This window comes from Schistocerca nitens, chromosome 9 (genome assembly GCF_023898315.1).
Source record: "Schistocerca nitens isolate TAMUIC-IGC-003100 chromosome 9, iqSchNite1.1, whole genome shotgun sequence".
NCBI classification, from domain to species: domain Eukaryota; kingdom Metazoa; phylum Arthropoda; class Insecta; order Orthoptera; family Acrididae; genus Schistocerca; species Schistocerca nitens.
The window spans coordinates 36,757,533-36,776,254 of NC_064622.1; the positions used below are offsets into that span (position 1 = coordinate 36,757,533).

Sequence of the window (18,722 nt, forward strand, 5' to 3'; positions counted from 1 at the left end):
TAAGTGCCTGGCAGAGGGTCCATTGAAACATTTTCATATATACTTCTCTACTATTCCACTCTCGAATGGCGCGTGGGAAAAAGGAACACCTACATCTTTCCGTTCGAGCTCTGATTTCTTTTATTTTATTATGATGATCTTTTCTCCCTACGTAGGTGAGTGTCAACAAAATATTTTCGCATTCGGAAGAGAAAGTTGGTGATTGAAATTTCGTAAATAGATCTCACCGCAAAGAAAACCGCCTTTGTTTCAGTGACTGCCACCCCAACTCGCGTATCATATAGGTGACACTCTCACCCCTATTGCGCGATAACACGAAACGAGCTGCTCTTCCATGCACTTTTTCGATGTCCTCCGTCAATCCTACCTGGTAAGGATCCCACGCCGCGCAGCAATATTCTAGCAGAGGACGGACGAGTGTAATGTAGGCTGTCTCTTTAGTGGGTTTGTCGCATAAGTGTTCTTCCAACAAAGCGCAGTCTTTGTTTCGCCTTCCCCACAATATTATCTATGTGGTCTTTCCAATTTACGTTGCTCATAATTGTAATTCCTAGGTATTTAGTCGAATTGACAGCCCTTAGATTTGTGCGATTTATAGTATGTCCAAAATTTATCGGATTTCTTTTAGTACCCATGTGGATGGCCTCTCACTTTTCTTTGTTTAGTGCCAATTGCCACTTTTCGCATCATACAGAAATTATCTCTAGATCATTTTGTAATTGGAATTGATCGTCTGATGATTTTACTAGACGGTAAATTACAGCGTCATCTGCAAACAGTCCAAGGGAGCTGCTCAGATTATCGCCTAGATCATTTATGTAAATCAGGAACAGCAGAGGGGTTGTGACACTACCTTGCCGAACGCCAGATATCACTCAGATTATGTTCAAAAATTCTGAGGCAAACGAGTGTTCGTCGAAGGCTTGCAGCAGCAGGATTAAGGAATCATCGTACCGTACGTAGACTGCCGCTAACACCAAACAAAAACGGCTGCGTGTGGCGTGCTACTGTGACCGGGAAGCTCGGACTGCTGACAAATGGCGTCGCATTGTGTTTAGCGATAAATCGAGGTTCAGCACTACTGCGGATCACCGATGTCGCCGACTATGCTTGTGATCTGCGGAGAGGTCACATTTTTTCAAAATTTTGGAGAGGCAGAGTGATGTTACTCCTGGGGCCTTGGTGTGACAGCCACCCGATATGAATTCAGGTCACGGTTGGAGAGGGTGGTCTCATCTGGCAAGGTGCTTGTAAATTTGACTCGATTTCGTGAGCACTGAAATAACGCAGGTAGCCTCATCAGTTACATTTAGCTTTATAACGCCTCTTCTTATTGATGATTTGGTTTGATTTGTATTTCGCCTTGGCTAAAACTCGGCGACAGTCGGTAGAGTTTTGAGGAAGTTATCAAGTTGCGATGACGATGTTACACAAAATAACAGTGCTGAACCGAAATGTCGACGTTCGTGAGATATTTACTTCACCAAGAATCGTAATTAATCGTTCGTAATCGATTTTTAACTGATAATATTGAAATATTAATGATAAAACCAATACATTCACATCCACAACAAATTCCCTACAAGCTGGTCGTAATTTCAAGTACCTAAGAAATCGTAACTGTGGGCTTGTTATTTGAGTCAATGATTCTACACAAGCGCCAGGCGCTATAGTCAAATATTATCGCTGCGCTTAATTATTACTCGGGAGTTTCATGTGAATAATTTGATAGAATTTTAAATCACAGATGCACGACTTGGCACGAGAGGGTGTTTTATTGCACAATATCAGTCACTTCCAACCCGAGCCTTGAGTAGAAAACTTTCCCAGGTGTTGGGGGGCTTTAAATTACATGCTTCGGACCTATCACTGAAGTTCCATAAACCACTGGCTATTATGAATGAAAATTGTCTATCAGTGTTCGTTGCCTGCATCACTGTCTAAGTAATGTTTAGTTCAATTATCTCGTCAAAAGTTCACTTTATTCTGGTAAGTAAAAGTGCTACGTTCGAATTCTAATGCCGTGATATTTGAAGTTAGAAGATCGTATTACTGCGTCATAACAGATCGCAATTATTCAATCTCAAAAACAGTCTAAGCGCGCCTACATGTACGACCTGCTTCGGCTAACTCTCTTAACGTAGTGACAATGCATTGAATTATACTTAGTCATTACTCACGATTCCCAAAGAGTACTCACACGGAGTATTCTTTGGGATCGTTGGTTCTACTTTGCGAAAATTTATGCTGATTTTGCGATTTATTATGATTTTGATTTTAAATTTATTGAAATTTAATCTTTCTTTCGTAGATTGCTAAATTGTCAAGTCTTAGATTCCTGATTTAATTACTTGTTATTGTCCTAAAAATAGTTATAAATGGAACTTCGTTCGCTTATTCACTTTTCTGGGAATTTGGGACTTGGGGAGAAAGCTTTGGGGTATTGGGGGCTAATTTTTGATTTTTGTTTCTCGTCCGAGGAAGTGGCATTACAGCTTCTCCCTTCTCTTTGGGAGCTTAACTTCTTTGGCAGACGCTGTGGAATGTATACCCACTACTAGATCCACTTTGCTTCAACGAGGACGTTTTACGCCAACAGGAGGATCACGGCCGCCGCCTGCAGGCGGAAGCCCTTTCGGCGCAGGTGGCAGGCCGAGTACGTCCGCCCCCGGCGCAGGGGTGGGGGCGGGTTCTGGTGCGGCCCCCGGCGGTGGCGCCGATCTGTTCGGCGGCAACGACGACTTGTTCGGCGACTTCGGCACAGGAGGCGGTCCGAGCGCCGGCGGCGCGGGGGCGGGATCTGCGCTCGGCGGCGCCGGGGGTGGAGCGACCAGGCCCCCAGGCGGAGGCAGCGGATTCGGCGGCGACGACGACCTCTTCGGAGCAGGTCAGAGTCTTCTCTGTCTGCAGGCGACATAGCGTCAACTTAGTACTCTCACTTCACGAACCCCTCGTTGCAATCTGCTGGTTACTGTTGATGGAACACTTCGCATCTGGGAAAATCATGTGACTGAAGTGTACTCAGAGCTACGCTGTTTCTCTGTAGGTGGAAGATTCACCCACGAACTGAAAATTTGTAGCTGAGACTATGACTAATAAATCAGTTACTGTGAATACAGTTTCTTTTTAATTCCATCCCAAAAAAGGAAGTGCAGAACAATATATAAATTGCTTCCAAAATGTTGGTGAGCAATGTCATAAGACTGAGGAAACAGAAAAAAAAACATAATATTACTTATGTAATTACGACTCCAAAACAGCTGCCAAATTAGATCGTTTTATTCGTAACTATACGCCTATTTCACAAAACAGCCATCGTCCTATTATCTGTAAGTAAATAGTACATAATTTTTATACAATGTTTTTAACATCATAGTAAAACTTTAACTGGGAAACATTATTATAAAATTTGATACACACATCAGATGGGTTTGACGTCATACAGTATCGTGATTCTGTGGCTGTCTCTTTAATTGCGCTCCATTAGTATTCTTGGAGAAATAATGCTTCGTTATATTAGACATGATTTGTTATTTTTTTTTAGGACAATAATTATGTGACATTATCTGACAGATAAATTCTACACATGTCAGATGAGTAGAAACTTCAGTATTAGATACCGAAAAACACATTAGATCTACTATTTTCTACCACTTTTAAACCGAGCAACACACAGCAAATAATTTAGAACAAGCTATCCAGATTCTACATGCAACATCCAAAAGGCAACTGATGAACATTTTGGAAGAGACGGAGCTGTATTTACATACTCACAACTATCCACTAAAAATACTATAGAGCAAATCTACTGAAAACACAAAAAATATCGGAAACTTTACTGAAATTATCGATCAAGAAAAGGATAGACACACAAAATGTAACGAATCAACCAGGGCTTAGAGATGGACTTCATATCCACACGTTTTGTGATTCTGTCACTGTCTCCCTGTTTTAATTACTCTCAACTGGTATTCCTCGACTAATAACGGTTTGTTATACTAAAAGTGACTTGTTATCTGATATAATTTTGAGATTTTGTTTCTTTTCTTTAGAGTAATAAGTATGTGACATTATTTGAGAGATTTACCAGCTATTTGTATGGCTACAATCAGTTTTGTTTATAATCCTCTAATTTCGAAAATCTTTGCTAGGGGTATCGTTGGCGATCTTCTGTAATCTCTGGTTGTTTCGTAATATTTTGTGTGTCTATCCTGTCCGTGATCGATAATTTCAACAACGTTTTCCTTATTTTCTTTTCTGTTTTCAGTAAATTTGCTGATTAAGTATTTTTAGTGGATAGCTGTGTGTATGTAAGTAAATTTTCATCTCTTCCAAGATTTTCGTTAGTTGTCCTTTGGATGTTGCGTGTAGAATATGCGTAACTTATTGTAAATTATCTGCTGTGTTTTGCTGTGTTTTTGAGTGGTAGAAAAAAGTAGATCTAATGACTTTTTCGGCAGCTAATACTGAAGTTTCCACCCATCTAATATATCTTGGGTGTATGTTAGATAAGGTGTCACATAATTATTGTTCTAAAGGAAAGATAACAAACCATATCTAATATCTATATATTCTCCAAGAATACTAATGGATTACAACTGAAGAAAAAGCAACACAATCACAATAGTGTATGACGTCAGACCCATCTGATGTGTGAAACAAATTTTATAATAATAATTTCTAATTAATATTTATCCATAATTTTAGAAATATTGTACCAAAATTATATACCATTTACTTACAAAAAACCTCTCGATGGCTATTTGCCGCAGTATGTCTACAGTAAAGAATAAAACGACCTGACTTGGCAGCGTTTTTGAATCGTTATTACAAATGTCCTTAATCAGCGGGCCCAAAAGACTATATATAAAAATCCTTTTCGCTTTTTTTGTCTTCTTGAAAATTATATTATTATATGAACATGGGCCCTTTTTCCATATTTTCCTTTGGCTGCAATACATTTTTACATGTTACGTGCATGATATATGTACTTTAAAATAAATGTTTTTTTGTTATTTAAGGCAGTTAATTTGATTTGTGAACCAGTATACAATATTACATTTTTCTTCTACTTGGCTTCCTGATCAGAAGGAACCATGCACTTGAGTATCATAGTTTCCGTTAATATTGCAGTGCGTTTTTTCATATATGTACCGATTCCACATACCACGGAGCTAATAGTATCGCACGCCTCATTTACTAAAATTGTTCACGAGTTCATAGCTGCAATATTTGTATTCAGGAAAATCTCACCTACAACAGTACTACAACTGCATTCGAAAATCAGTGATCATTCCACGCTCGGCAATAAATTCTCTGTCATTGACTTGCACTCATTGTGCCGGTATCTCTTCTGCAGAGTTCAAGTCGGCGGTGTTGGAAGCTACATAACTGCTATACTATCTGTACCGTACACGAGAAGGTATGTTTGTAGTTCGTTCACAGTTCCCAACAAAAGGAGGAGGCTACTTATTATTACGTACATCGGAGTGTTTTCCTGTGATGTCAAATCTGTTCTGGATCTACGTTTATATTTATACTTCTCAAATGTTTCGTAATGTAGTAAAAGGTTATCACACATACTCTAGTGCAATCATTTTTCCCATTACTGTTTAATTCGTAGACGGCACATGGGAGGAAAGATTGTCGGTAACAACGCTATTCTACCGCATTTTGTCTACATTTTCTCTCACGATCATTAAACAAAGTACGGGATGTAAATAGTAGAATGTTTCCCGTATATACTTTTGCTTGTATACCTTCATTGCCGTCGGACATTTACTTCTAGATTAACTCGAGGCTGATTCCCGCGAGTGACTACTAATCGTATAGTCAAACAATATTAGTCTCTTCATCTATTTATGATCATTTAATTTATTTTTGTTGAGGGTCAGATCACAGTTTTTTGCATCAAACGCTGATCAGCTGCCAGGTCCTTCATGCACGTCGTTCTGTCTGGAAGCGAGACACAAGGTACTTCCACTTACTTTGAACGACACAAGTAATACGTTGTATTTGTTACGAAGCCTTCTGTAGAGATATGCCATAGGCTCGTATTTCGTTTACAAGACGACGATGCGAGACCTATGTCTTTCGGGAAGTCCAGAATCAAATCATGGCGTATTTTCTGCCCCTTAGCTCTAGTGAAGGAACTGAGCAGATAAATTTTATTTTATTTTATTTTATTTTATTTATTTATTTACTTAACCTGGCAAGATTAGGACCGTCAGGTCCTCTCTTACATCGAACCAGGCATTCTACTTATTTTGCTTTCATATATTTTAGTAGGTATGGTGAACTACGTCTAGTAAACTAAAGCAGTGCACTGCCCGTTAAGATACTTTGATAACGAGACTAGTTCTAGTGAGGAATTGTGATGCTATCGGGCTCGATGATCTAATCTACGTTAATTACATCTGTCATTTACAGGTGTAGCCAACTCCAATCAGACTAACTTAAATAATAGACTTGAGCATAAGCCGTGAACAGAAATTAAGGAATTGGGGGAACAAGTTGCAGAGTGTAAAGAAAAATATTGTAATTACTTCTTTTTCTATAAAATTACGTCCGCTGCAACACAGTGAAATTGATTGCATTTATTCACAATAGGACTCATTAATTGGCGTTTTATGTAGGTTAAATGCAACTATTACCTGTTTGATATGATTTACAACATTTAAGGACTATAAGACTCTACGGACTGTAAGACGCACCTTAATTTTTAAGTAAATTAAAAAAAAACATTTTAAAGATTTTTATTATTAGATTGTAAAACCGGACAAAAAAAAAAAGATTCGTAGTTTATAAAACCGATATGATCTTTAAAAGCTCTCAAGATCGTCATCTGAACTTTCTTCTTCTTCCTCTTTTTCTTTTTCCTTTTCATCGTCATCATTGTCCTCTTCACATATAAGATGGTCGTCACTCCTTTAAGAGAGTTATTTATGCCGCACTTTTTGAAAGATTTAAAAATAACGTCTTCTCCCACTCTAGACCACGACTGTGTTATCCACTGACACACTTGTCTGATTGGAGGTCCTCTCTCACACAAACTTTAAATGGTTTATTTATCGAGACATCAAGGGGGTGCAACTGCGAAGTCCTCTCAGAATATCAGCATCCCATATTTCCATGCCTCAATTTCACTTTCACAGCATTTTCCAAGTGACTACTAAACTGATCTGGCACAAGAAGAGAAATATTCTTCTACAAAGCACCATTCATTCTTCCCACACTATGTTAATCCATAATTTCATACCACCCAACCCCTTTCATGTACGTGAACAACAACTGGCGGTATTTCAGAAGGTTTTGGCACTGTTTTTCAATTGAAAACGATCGTTGGATAGTTTAGTGCCATCAGCACAACATGAAATAACGGCAGTAAAGTGCATTTTTTTGGGTCCACTTCTTTTCGTAGTTGCAGTTTTAGCACCTATCAGGCAACAGTTCTACAGGGCTATTACAAATGATTGAAGCGATTTCATAAATTCACTGTAGCTCCATTCATTGACATATGGTCACGACACAATACAGATACGTAGAAAAACTCATAAAGTTTTGTTCGGCTGAAGCCGCACTTCAGGTTTCTGCCGCCAGAGCGCTCGAAAGCGCAGTGAGACAAAAGGGCGACAGGAGCCGAGAAAGCGTATGTCGTGCTTGAAATGCACTCACATCAGTCAGTTATAACAGTGCAACGACACTTCAGGACGAAGTTCAACAAAGATCCACCAACTGCTAACTCCATTCGGCGATGGTATGCGCAGTTTAAAGCTTCTGGATGCCTCTGTAAGGGGAAATCAACGGGTCGGCCTGCAGTGAGCGAAGAAACGGTTGAACGCGTCCGGGCAAGTTTCACGCGTAGCCCGCGGAAAATTGGCTCATGCCACAACTGGAGACCGACAGCGCCGACTTCATCTTTCAACAGGATGGTGCTCCACCGCACTTCCATCATGATGTTCGCCATTTCTTAAACAGGAGATTGGAAAACCGATGGATCGGTCGTGATGGAGATGATGATCAGCAATTCATGTCATGGCCTCCACGCTCTCCCGACTTAACCCCATGCGATTTCTTTCTGTGGGGTTATGTGAAAGATTCAGTGTTTAAACCTCCTCTAACAAGAAACGGGCCAGAACTGCGAGCTCGCATCAACGATGCTTTCAAACTCATTGATGGGGACATGCTGCGCCGAGTGTGGGAGGAACTTGATTATCGGCTTGATGTCTGCCGAATCACTAAAGGGGCACATATCGAACATTTGTGAATGCCTGAAAAAACTTTTTGAGTTTTTGTATGTGTGTGCAAAGCATTGTGAAAATATCTCAAATAATAAAGTTATTGTAGAGCTGTGAAATCGCTTCAATCATTTGTAATAACCCTGTATTACTCGTCCCATCAAATGTCAGAGGAGTTTCGTCCATATTCGCTATTTGGCTTAGTTTCGCGTTGGTTTTCTTCCGATGTTGAATAATAAATGGATGGAAAGATAATATTTTCTCTTCGTACTCTCTTAGTATTTTCTGAGATATTTTGGTTCTGATTCGCATACTAAGTCCATGACGTTATATAAACCTGTAGCACCGACCAACTCCAGATATGAAGACAGTTAAATTCCACTGCAGAGCTAGTTTACGAGCATGTATTTAAATAATTTTTTGTATTAGTTCCAATGCCATTTTGACGGTGTACATGAATCTATTACAGTAGCTTATATTCTAGTTTTGGCCATTTTACATTAAGTCCTTTATTTCCACATTTAATCTTCCTCACTTTTTTCAGTTCTTTTTTACTAGCTCGCCAATGGCGAATGACTTTTTCTGTTGGCGGAGGGCCGAAATGCCACTCAGTTGCTCCGTTTCCATGTTCTTCTGCATATGCTATTACTTTTAGTTTACAGTCCACGTCATAGGAATACCTTTTATTTTTTCCATTACGAAATTAGCTACTAACAAGAATATTCTATTGTTACCAATAACTCAAATCAGTTTCAGTTCAAGTTCACTGGCACCGTGGACGGCAATGACGCATCATAGGCTAGACAGTGTTCTTCCTTTGTGACGGTGGGGTGGGCGGGAGACAGTATTAGCAAGCTTGTGAATCCCCGAAACTCATGTTCGTGGCATCGGTGCACTGCCGTGCCAGTTGAATCCAATGTTGACAGGTAGAGAGAGGTTTCCCGCGGCAGCGTCTTATAGACAATAAAATACTCTATAGTACCATTAACTAGTTTCGGAGTCCCTGCAGGCATATCATCAGATGGAAGTATTACGGAAACGTTACAGGTATTCTCAGACTACGTGCAAGTAGACGCTAGCGTCGCTGTGATAGCACTGTCTCTTGGTGTGCATATAAAATTAATTCCGATAACGTGCTGTACTTTTCAGCCAATGTGTTACTTTAAAACCAACTGCAGCTAAATAGTGTGTTTGTGTGTGTGTGTGTGTGTGTGTGTGTGTATGTGTGTGTGTGTGTGTGTGTGTGTTTACTGGTCAACAGGCTGATATATGAACTATCGGAATTAATATGTCGTGTACAACAGGGGACAGAGCAATCGCCACGATGCTAGCGTGTGACTGTACACGGACCAGACAACACTTGCAATGTTCACGTAACGCCTACATGTGATGATGCACTGGCTCGAAGACTAGTTAACGGTACAATAAGTCGTATCAAATTTATAAATCGTGTGGTTGCATATCATACCTACATAAAGTGAAATCACAATCGCAGTTCGTCAAACACTACGAATTTAACGAACTTGCTAATACCTTAACTTTGTACAGCAACGTAACTAATGCGTTTCAATTGGACATACAGATTTAAAAACAATAAAATTCCATTATATTAATGATAATATTCGTGAAAGATTTTAAACTGTGTGTTGGACTAGAAATTAACATATAGCATCGCTTTTCACGCTCAACCCTTTCACGAAGTTCGCTATCCAGGCACATCTCATACTCCGCCCTCACAGTTTAACTTCCGCCAGTATCTCTGTTCAACTTCTCAGACTTTACAAATACCCTCTTGCATTCGCTACTGCTCGACCATTCCTGGATGCCGTAATCAAATATCCTAGGCGCATGCTAGGGGTTCTATACAGTGAAAAGTGCTATGTAATCTGGTAACCTCATAATAACATTCTTATTGGAATGACATTTTTACTCTGCAGCGGAGTGTGCGCTGGTATGAAACTTCCTGGCAGATTAAAACCGTGTGCCGGACCAAGACTCGAACTCGGGACCTTTGCCTTTCGCGGGCAAGTGCCCTACCAATTGAGCTACCCAAGCACGGCCCACGCCCCACTCTCACAGCTTTACTTCCGCCAGTACCTCATTTCCTACCTTCCAAACTTTACAGAAGCTCTCCTGCGAACCATGCAGGACTAGCAACCCTGAAAGAAAGGATATTGCGGAGACATGGCTTAGTCACAGCCTAGGTAATGTTTCCAGAATGACATTTTCACTCTGCAGCGGAGTGTGCGCTGGTATGAAACTTCCTGGCAGATTAAAACTGTGTGCCGGACCGAGACTCGAACTCGGGACCTTTGCCTTTCGCGTGAAAGTGCTCTACCAACTGAGCTACCCAAGCACGACTCACGCCCGTCCTCACAGCTTTACTTAAGCCAGTACCTCGTCTCATATCTTCCAAACTTCACAAAAGTTCTCCTGCGAGCCTGGTAGAGCACTTGCCCGCGAAAGGCGAAGGTCCCGAGTTCGAGTCTCGGTCCGACACACAGTTTTGATCTACCAGGAAGTTACAACATTCTTATTGTTACTTATTAAAGATTTTGAAACACATGGGACGCATCAGCGCATCTCATAATCAGGCAGCGAACTGCGTTCTGAGATTTCTTTTGCGCTGGTCATGACTTTCCACCTGCACTAGGTGCGTAACAGAAATGATTCTGATTAATCATAACTGCTCATATTCATGAATAGAGTCTTAAAAGACGTTACAGGAGTATCTAGCACTTGAGTGCAACTAGTATGAGTACATACCAAAACTTCTGCAGCAAAAATCTCGTTTCCTCCTGGCAGTATGCAGTAATTCCACCTGGGCGGGTCATTGATTTGTACAGCCGAGCTTGGGAATTGAATAGCACAAATCGAATTACTTGTTACTAGCTATCGTTGCTCCCACGTAAGTGATAAATAGAATTGGTTGGCTGTAATACTATAGCCGACTCGTTCAGTAATTTTGTTAACAAATATTTACAAACGGTCAGTCATAATTCGGTACACGGACACAGCGGACGACTTATTTGCGTTATTCTCAGAGTGTATAAAAATGAGGCAAACTTATAAATTTATGCAACAGCTGGAATCAGGGTTATTATTCAGAACCAACTGAAGTTTTCTGAATATTTACAGGGAGGAATCCTATTTGATTGGAGCTCACCAGTGATCGGTTCACTTCCTGTTGGGTGAGAGGCGTGTCACTCTACTCTGTCCATACATATCCCATTTATACCGATATACTGATAATATGCGTAGCAGCTATGGCTCTAGGAAGCCAGAGGTGTTATTGACGTAGCTTGGAACTGACCGAAAAACGGTCTCCCTGGGAGGGGGTTCTCATGAACTCGATGCCCTGAAGGGTGTATGCTCTATGGCTCTTGCAACTACAGTAGCAGCTTCATTATTTCTCGTGTTTAGAGCCTCACAAACATCTGATGGTGAGTTGAAATTGATCGGAATTAGTAGGGTGCGAGAGAATTTGGGAGCTGACGAATTTTTTGGTTTTTGTTTGTTTCTTTGTTTTGAACATAATTATGTGTGAGTACAATATGTATATTTTATATTATTACAAAATAAAAGTTGCATGTTACAAGTAATAAAATTAGTTGATAGCGTAACTTCTGCGCTTTTATATAACCAAAGCTATTAATTTTGACCCAAATGTAGTGTACATGCTCAAACATAAATCTATATAATTACTGTTGTTATTTTGTACTCAGTACAACTTTCTTCCTTCTGATCAAAGACAAGAGTTTCTTGTTATTGCTGATAAGTGAAGAATTGTTTATAAATAACAGAAAAATGTTTTATATAATCTCGACAAAGTACTGAAGCGATGCTTGATATGTTTTTGTTTCGTGGTGTTTTTATAGTTGTAACTTCTTTTGAGAGAATTGCTTTTTCTAGCGCATTTTGAACACTGTATTTTTTTTACATCGACATCCTATGTTTCACGTTACAAATAAATAATCTTCGAGTAAAACCTGAATTAAACATCGACAATTCCAATGTTGCCATAAATAGTTTATTTTTAAGTAAGAGACAGTAGGGCAACTATGTTAAACAAAAATGATCTGTAGGTTACCTGGACCTTTGTTTATCCGTCACTGAGGTTCTAGAAGGTTCATCGCTTCCGGTTTTTATGGGAATCAACACTCACGATCATAAATTAAGGATAATGCTGATACATGGTGAAACAATACTCTGGTGGGCGATTTGCGGGTTTAAATCACCTCGGGGTATGACCATGAGGTGCATTTTACGTGCGTTCGTTTCACGGTGGCGCTGGCAGCAGTCCACATACGCAGAGGTGTGTTGGTACATGACAGAGTACGGTGCAGCGAGTAAGTGTGCAGACGTTTTCGGACCATTAGCACAATGGTGACTGTGTGTCGAAAATGGCACAAAAAACACATATTGATGACCACAAAGTGTAACCTTAAGTTTATGGCAACGATTCCAGCAGACAAGAACGTGTGCAGGTGCTACAGTACGGGACGTCCAAAGTGTACAACACCACAAGAAGACCGATATCTCACCATCAGTGCCCGCAGACGGCCACGGAGTACTGCAGGTAGCCTTGCTCGGGACATTATCGCAGGCACTGGGCAGTTGTCTCCAGACACACAGGTTACAGACGACTGGACATACATGGTTTATTCACCCAGAGACCTGCAAGGTGCATTCCACTGACCCCTGGTCACAGGAGAGCCCGTAAAGCCTGGTGTCAAGAACACGGTACATGGTCATTGGAACAGTGGTCCCAGGTTATGTTCACGGACGAGTCCAGGCATAGTCTGAACAATGATTCTCGCCGGGTTTTCCTTTAGCGTGAACCAGGCACAAGATACCAACCCCTTGATGCCCTCGAAAGGGACCTGTATGGAAGTCGTGGTTTGATGGTGTGGGGTGGGATTATGATTGGTGCACGTACACTCCTGCATGTCTTTGACAGAGGAACTGTAACAGGCCAGGTGTATAGGGACGTCATTTTGCACCAGTATGTCCGCCTTTTGAGGGATGCAGTGGGTCCCACCTTCCTCCTGATGGATGATAACGCACGCTCCATCGTGGAGGAGTACCGTGAAACAGAAGATATCAGGCGAATGGAGTGGCCTGCCTGTTCTCCAGACCTAAACCCCATCGAGCACGTCTGGGATGCTCTCGGTCGACGTATTGCTGCACGTCTTCAAAACCCTAGGGCACTTCAGGAGCTCCGTCAGGCACTGGTGCAAGAATGGGAGGCTATACTCCAGGAGCTGCTCGACCACCTGATCCAGAGTATGCCAAACCGTTGTGCGGCCTGTGTACGTGCAGGGTACATGCGCAGGAAACAGTGGCGTTTTGTAGCACATGTGTTTCGCGACGGTTTTCTTAACTTATCACCAATACCGTGGACTTACAGATATGTCTCGTGTGTGTCCCCTATGTGCCTACGCTATTAGCGCCAGTTTTGTGTAGTGCCTCGTTGTGTGGCACCACATTCTGCAATTATCCTTAATTTATGAGAGTGAGTGTAGTAAGATATTGATGGCAACATAAAGAAAGCGATCCTTATGAGGTAGTTCTCAACAGGTATGCAACACACCCAACACACAGGTAGTGTGGATACGCCTTTTAACTGACCAAACCGATTAGGAAAACTACCATAATCTAACTTACGACAGTCCACGGTCCCCTAGGTAGTTTTAAATCTCTAGTTAGAGGGTACACTATACTAAACCTTGCACGGAACTCATCCTCTGTAATTTAGGTTGCTTCTGGAGGGGCATTATTAGGTACTTTCCCGGTTCTGTAGACCACAAGTGTCCCATACGAAATAGTTTGTGCAGACGTCCCCTACAACATTACGGCACATTGTAAACAGTTAGCGTTTACACACTTTATAAAATACACTTTGTGCCTATCGCTGAATTACATGTCTGGGTGCATGGCATGGGTTAGGGCTAGAAAATCCCTTCTGTACAAATCGAGCCAAAATCTGTTATCTCCGATCATTTTAAATTCAGTATAGGTGTTGGTGAGCTTCCGAAGACAAAACATCGTGCATCTGCGAGAGACGTCTGTAGCGCAATGCAGGAGCTAAGCCTAAGGGCCATTAAACATACAGCCCTTCAGGGTACTGAGGCTATAAGATGGCACTCTGTACGCCATATATTAAAATGACTGTTTATGGAGCGGTAGAACCGCATCCTAGCTTGCAGAGGCCCCACGGTTCGTATACAAGAGCTCTTCTGCCAACCCCCCTTCACCCTTTCGGCTCCCAAATTGTGTACCGTGTGTCATAGGTTAGAATACAAGGGGCGTTCAACAAATAACGCAACAGTTTTTTTTCCTCAGTGAAGTTCGGTTGAAAATGTGCGAAATTTATTGTGGGACATCATGAAATATTTCCACTTCAGGCCCTATAGTTTTATGAAGTTCCGATAGGTGGAGGCGCTGTACGTGGCCTTCAACACTGCGTCTGTAACGTAGCTGCGTTCCAAGCAGAGGGAGTTTGTTTTGTCGGAAAACGAGAACATCACAGATATTCATAGGCGGTTGTAGAATGTCTACAGAGAGCTGGCAGTGAGTACAAAAACAAACACAATGAGTCGTTGCCCAGGCGTCTGTCATCATCGCAACACGGTCGCGCAAACCTGTGCCATCTACCGCGTGCCGGCAACAGCGCACAGCTGTAACTGCTGCAGAATTGGAACGTGCGGACACTCTCAATCGAGGTGATCGACGGATCATAATCAAACACCTTACGGCTCTGTGCTGGGGGTGCTGACACTCTCGTCTAGCAGTTTGGGCACTCAAAGGTGTGCGTCCACTGGATTTCTCGCCGCCTAACAGAAGATCGTAAAGAGCAACAAAGGACCATCCGTGCAGAAATACTTGAGCCTTATGAGGGAGGTTACTGATGCAGCAAGATATTGCTCCACGCGTGAAACAGTAGAGTGGTACCGTGCAGGCGTACAGTGCCTGCCAGTAAGGTGTCATAAGGCCGCCATATTGAATGTAGTGTAACACCCCACCCATCACTTATCTGGTTTTGGCGTGTGTTCACCCCAGCTAATTGCCTAACAGATCAACAGAGAGTGCAAAACTGCCTCAATATCGGATAGCGCAATGAAAATAATAAGGCCCTGTGACTCCTGATTGTACTGCAGTGGCAGTGTTGACATTAATTTATTCAGAATTCATCCCTTTTAATTAAAGAGGGGTCCATATTGATGTTATATTCAGCTATTGAACACCAGATGCAAATGTTGAAAATAAAATTAACTAAGAAAGTGACTTGGGATTTCATCTACTTGATTGAAAACAGATTCAGTCGATTAGCACACATTTATTTTAACTCCCGACCTTCAATCATCACATTACATGACTCTCCTATCAGGCAGTGGTAATAAAATGCGTTTACGTGGAGTAAAGCGCGATAAATAAAAATTAATTCCTATCGACTGACCCAGGCGTAATGCGAAGCGCGAGAAGAATTTCCCAAATACACGGCCCATGAAACCCTCGTGGAAACTGTGCCGACGTGATCCAACAAATTAATCAGTGGCCTAATTCAAGCCGGAGTGGGTGCAATATCACCGAATTCAGCGTGACGGGGCGGCGTCGTTGTGACGACGTCGGCCGGCCTCATGGTGCTGCAAGGCTGCGCTCGTCTATTCACTCCTAGCTATCTTGCTCAGTACGTAGCTGAACCAAAACTTTCTATCTCCAAGCTCAATCGTTCCATTTGCTACGTCCTAAACTGCAGAGATGCTCACTCTTCCTCAGGCAAGCTGAGTGAAGAACGCCATGTCTGCACTCTAGGCAAGCTGGGAACGGAAGACCACTATGGAGACTTCTCCCAGTCCGCTCTTGGCCTCGGTTTCCCCTCCAGCAAAATCACTTACGCCAATTTCAGTGCAAGTCGCGTTAATTATGCGTCGCTTCCCAGCGCCGACCAATGCCTGCTCTGGGAAGTGGACAAATTCCCACAAAATTTCCATTCCTCTCAACTTCTGCTACTTAGCTGCTCCGAAGCCACCCATCAAGGTTAGCGTCTGCACAAAACACCATTTTTTTCGGAATTCTGACTCCCAGGAGAGTACTTCAAATTCCTCAGTCCTACGATCCCATCGGAGACTGGCGTATTTCATTTCTGTCTCTCTTCACCTGATTTACTTCGGATTCTGCAGACCGTGAATTTAGCGTGAAGTTGCTATAGTCACGAACACGCATATTTTGACCTCTGTTGACCGCTCCACCGTAGCTTTGTGCGGCTTTCTCGCATGTTTCACTGTAAACGGGTCGACGGACATTTATCAACTGGCGTAAAAGTTCTCTGTCTGCTTCTCGGTACGCCAGCATAGGGTCAGCCACCCACTCATTGTCACTCATCTTAAGGCAGCTGGAGGCTGCACCCCGTTACCGCCTTCTCAGAGCTTGAGCCGCCCTAAGCTGCCTATTGTCGCTTCCCTTCGCTGCTCCCCAGCCGGCCACAGTCAACTCTGAATACTTCAATTGGATAAACTAGCCTCCAGTAAATCGACGCGTTTCCACAAAGTTTTCACGTCGTGTGAATTACTTTAAAACCATCACCCGACAACACCCGACATTAATTATTCCAATACGTCCGTACTGTACCCTCTACAAGATGCATTGTGCCTTGTCAGTCATTTTTGTTCAGCCCTACTGTTCGCTCAATGTGAGTTAGGTGATCTTTAATGGCTTCATGTAAGGGGCATAGTTCTTGCCATCTTACAGTAGATTACGTTGAAAAATATGGCTCTGTAGTCAAAACAGTGGGGAATAATATGGTGTATGGTGTATCGGAATCGCGAATAAAACCAACCTGCTTGCAGGACAAAAAATTCTTGCGTTGGTTGTTGAACGCTCCTCATAAAAAGTAGAGATTTGGTACTCGGTAGAGCGCCGTTCCAGTTCTGAATCAAATTGCGGGTTCGACGCCTCTGGTGAGCAGGTTTCGGGGGCGGTGGATCGACGCCCGGCGTGAGCGGAGGCAGCCGCATCCCGTACAAAGACTGCTGCACGACAGCGCGCACCGCCTCGTCGCCGGCCTCGTCTTCGGCGGCGCGGTCGCTGCCCGCCTCCAGCTCCAGCTCCAGGGGCGGTGACAGGGAGGGCGCCTTCTCCGGGTTCCCGCCGGGCGTGGCAGTGCGCGCCCACGTCCAGTCGCTGGACATCTTGCCCTTCGGACACCGCCTGCCCCCGCCGGGGCTCGCCCTGGAAACCCTGGGCCGGCGGCGCGCCGTGCAGCACCTGCTGGACTTCGGCAGGGGCTGACGTGACGTCATCTGGGACCACGCGCGGGCCGGGCGCAGCGGCTGCCGGCAGCACGCCTCACCCCACTCGCTGCGGCCACACACTTTCACCTCGAGTGCCTTCTCTCTGCTCTCAACATTTACTGTTGCCATACCAGTTTCGTTCTGAATTATGCTCTTCCCAAGCTATAGACACAGTGCTGTTAATAGGAAGGCGAATCGCCCATTATCATGAGGGACACGCAACTTTTTCTCTCAGCGAAAGTAAAAGTTGCCTTCACTGCCTGCACAATATGAGTATTCCAATTGTTCATATTTTACTTACGATGTCGTTTGCAGTTAATAACATTCTCAACACAGGCTAAATAATTTGGAGGTTATAGGTATACGACGAAAAAACACCAGTATGAAAAAAATTTTTCTTTCTCATTGATATAATCTGTTGTCCGACTCTTCAAAGCAGAGATTGGTTTGTTGCTGCTCTCTTATGCAAGTTTCTTCCTTTCTGCATAGCTACATCAATCGATACTTCCGTGAGTCTGTTAACTGTATTCCTTCCATAAGTAAACTAACTATTCCTTGATACCTCAGGATGTGCCCATTCAGTCCACCGCCTTTTATAGTCAATGTGTGCCATAAAGCTCTATCTTCCCCGATTAGACTCAGTATCCATTCATTAGTTATTCTGTCTATCTCTCTAATTATTCGATCGTCTTAGTTACGCCTAAGGACTCCACTTACCTGTTAATAGTTCCACAGACAGTTTCATAATCATATAGTGCAAGGAGATATCAAATCCGAACGCTTAACTCCTTGCGTTTTAGTGATTATTGATATGAGGCACACAGGAGATGCAGCATTGGGTTAACATTCACTATACTGCACAGATACTGTAACTTATTTCACACTGCATCTTTGCATCCAACGAGTAACGAAAGATTAAGGAAGCACAGTCGTCCATAGTGAGACTGTATGTCTTAGCAACGCCGTATTAGCAGCTGAAATGAAAACGCTCTGCACAAACATGACCGTCATACGATCCGTTGTTGACAACCAGATAGCTTTCCTTATTTCTTCAACACATTATCAGCCGTTAAATAGACTAATAAATAATTGCATCCTAAGAATATTTCCAGTGAGGGTACAGGATCCACACACAATCTTCTCCAATCTTCTGTAAGACCACATTCACAACCTTCCCTTATCATGTTGTATG

The 18,722-nt window shown here is 42.6% G+C and overlaps 1 protein-coding gene across 1 annotated transcript in view; it reads left to right on the top strand.

Annotated features, from left to right (window-relative positions):
* LOC126203553 (loricrin-like) overlaps nucleotides 1-17,528 on the top strand; it is a 131,968-nt gene extending 114,440 nt beyond the window's left edge. The window contains exons 8-9 of the mRNA XM_049937875.1: nucleotides 2,600-2,887; nucleotides 17,206-17,528. Of these exons, the coding sequence (XP_049793832.1) occupies nucleotides 2,600-2,887; nucleotides 17,206-17,528 (611 nt within the window). The remainder of the gene's footprint in view (nucleotides 1-2,599; nucleotides 2,888-17,205) is intronic.
* The last annotated feature ends 1,194 nt before the right edge of the window (nucleotides 17,529-18,722 follow it).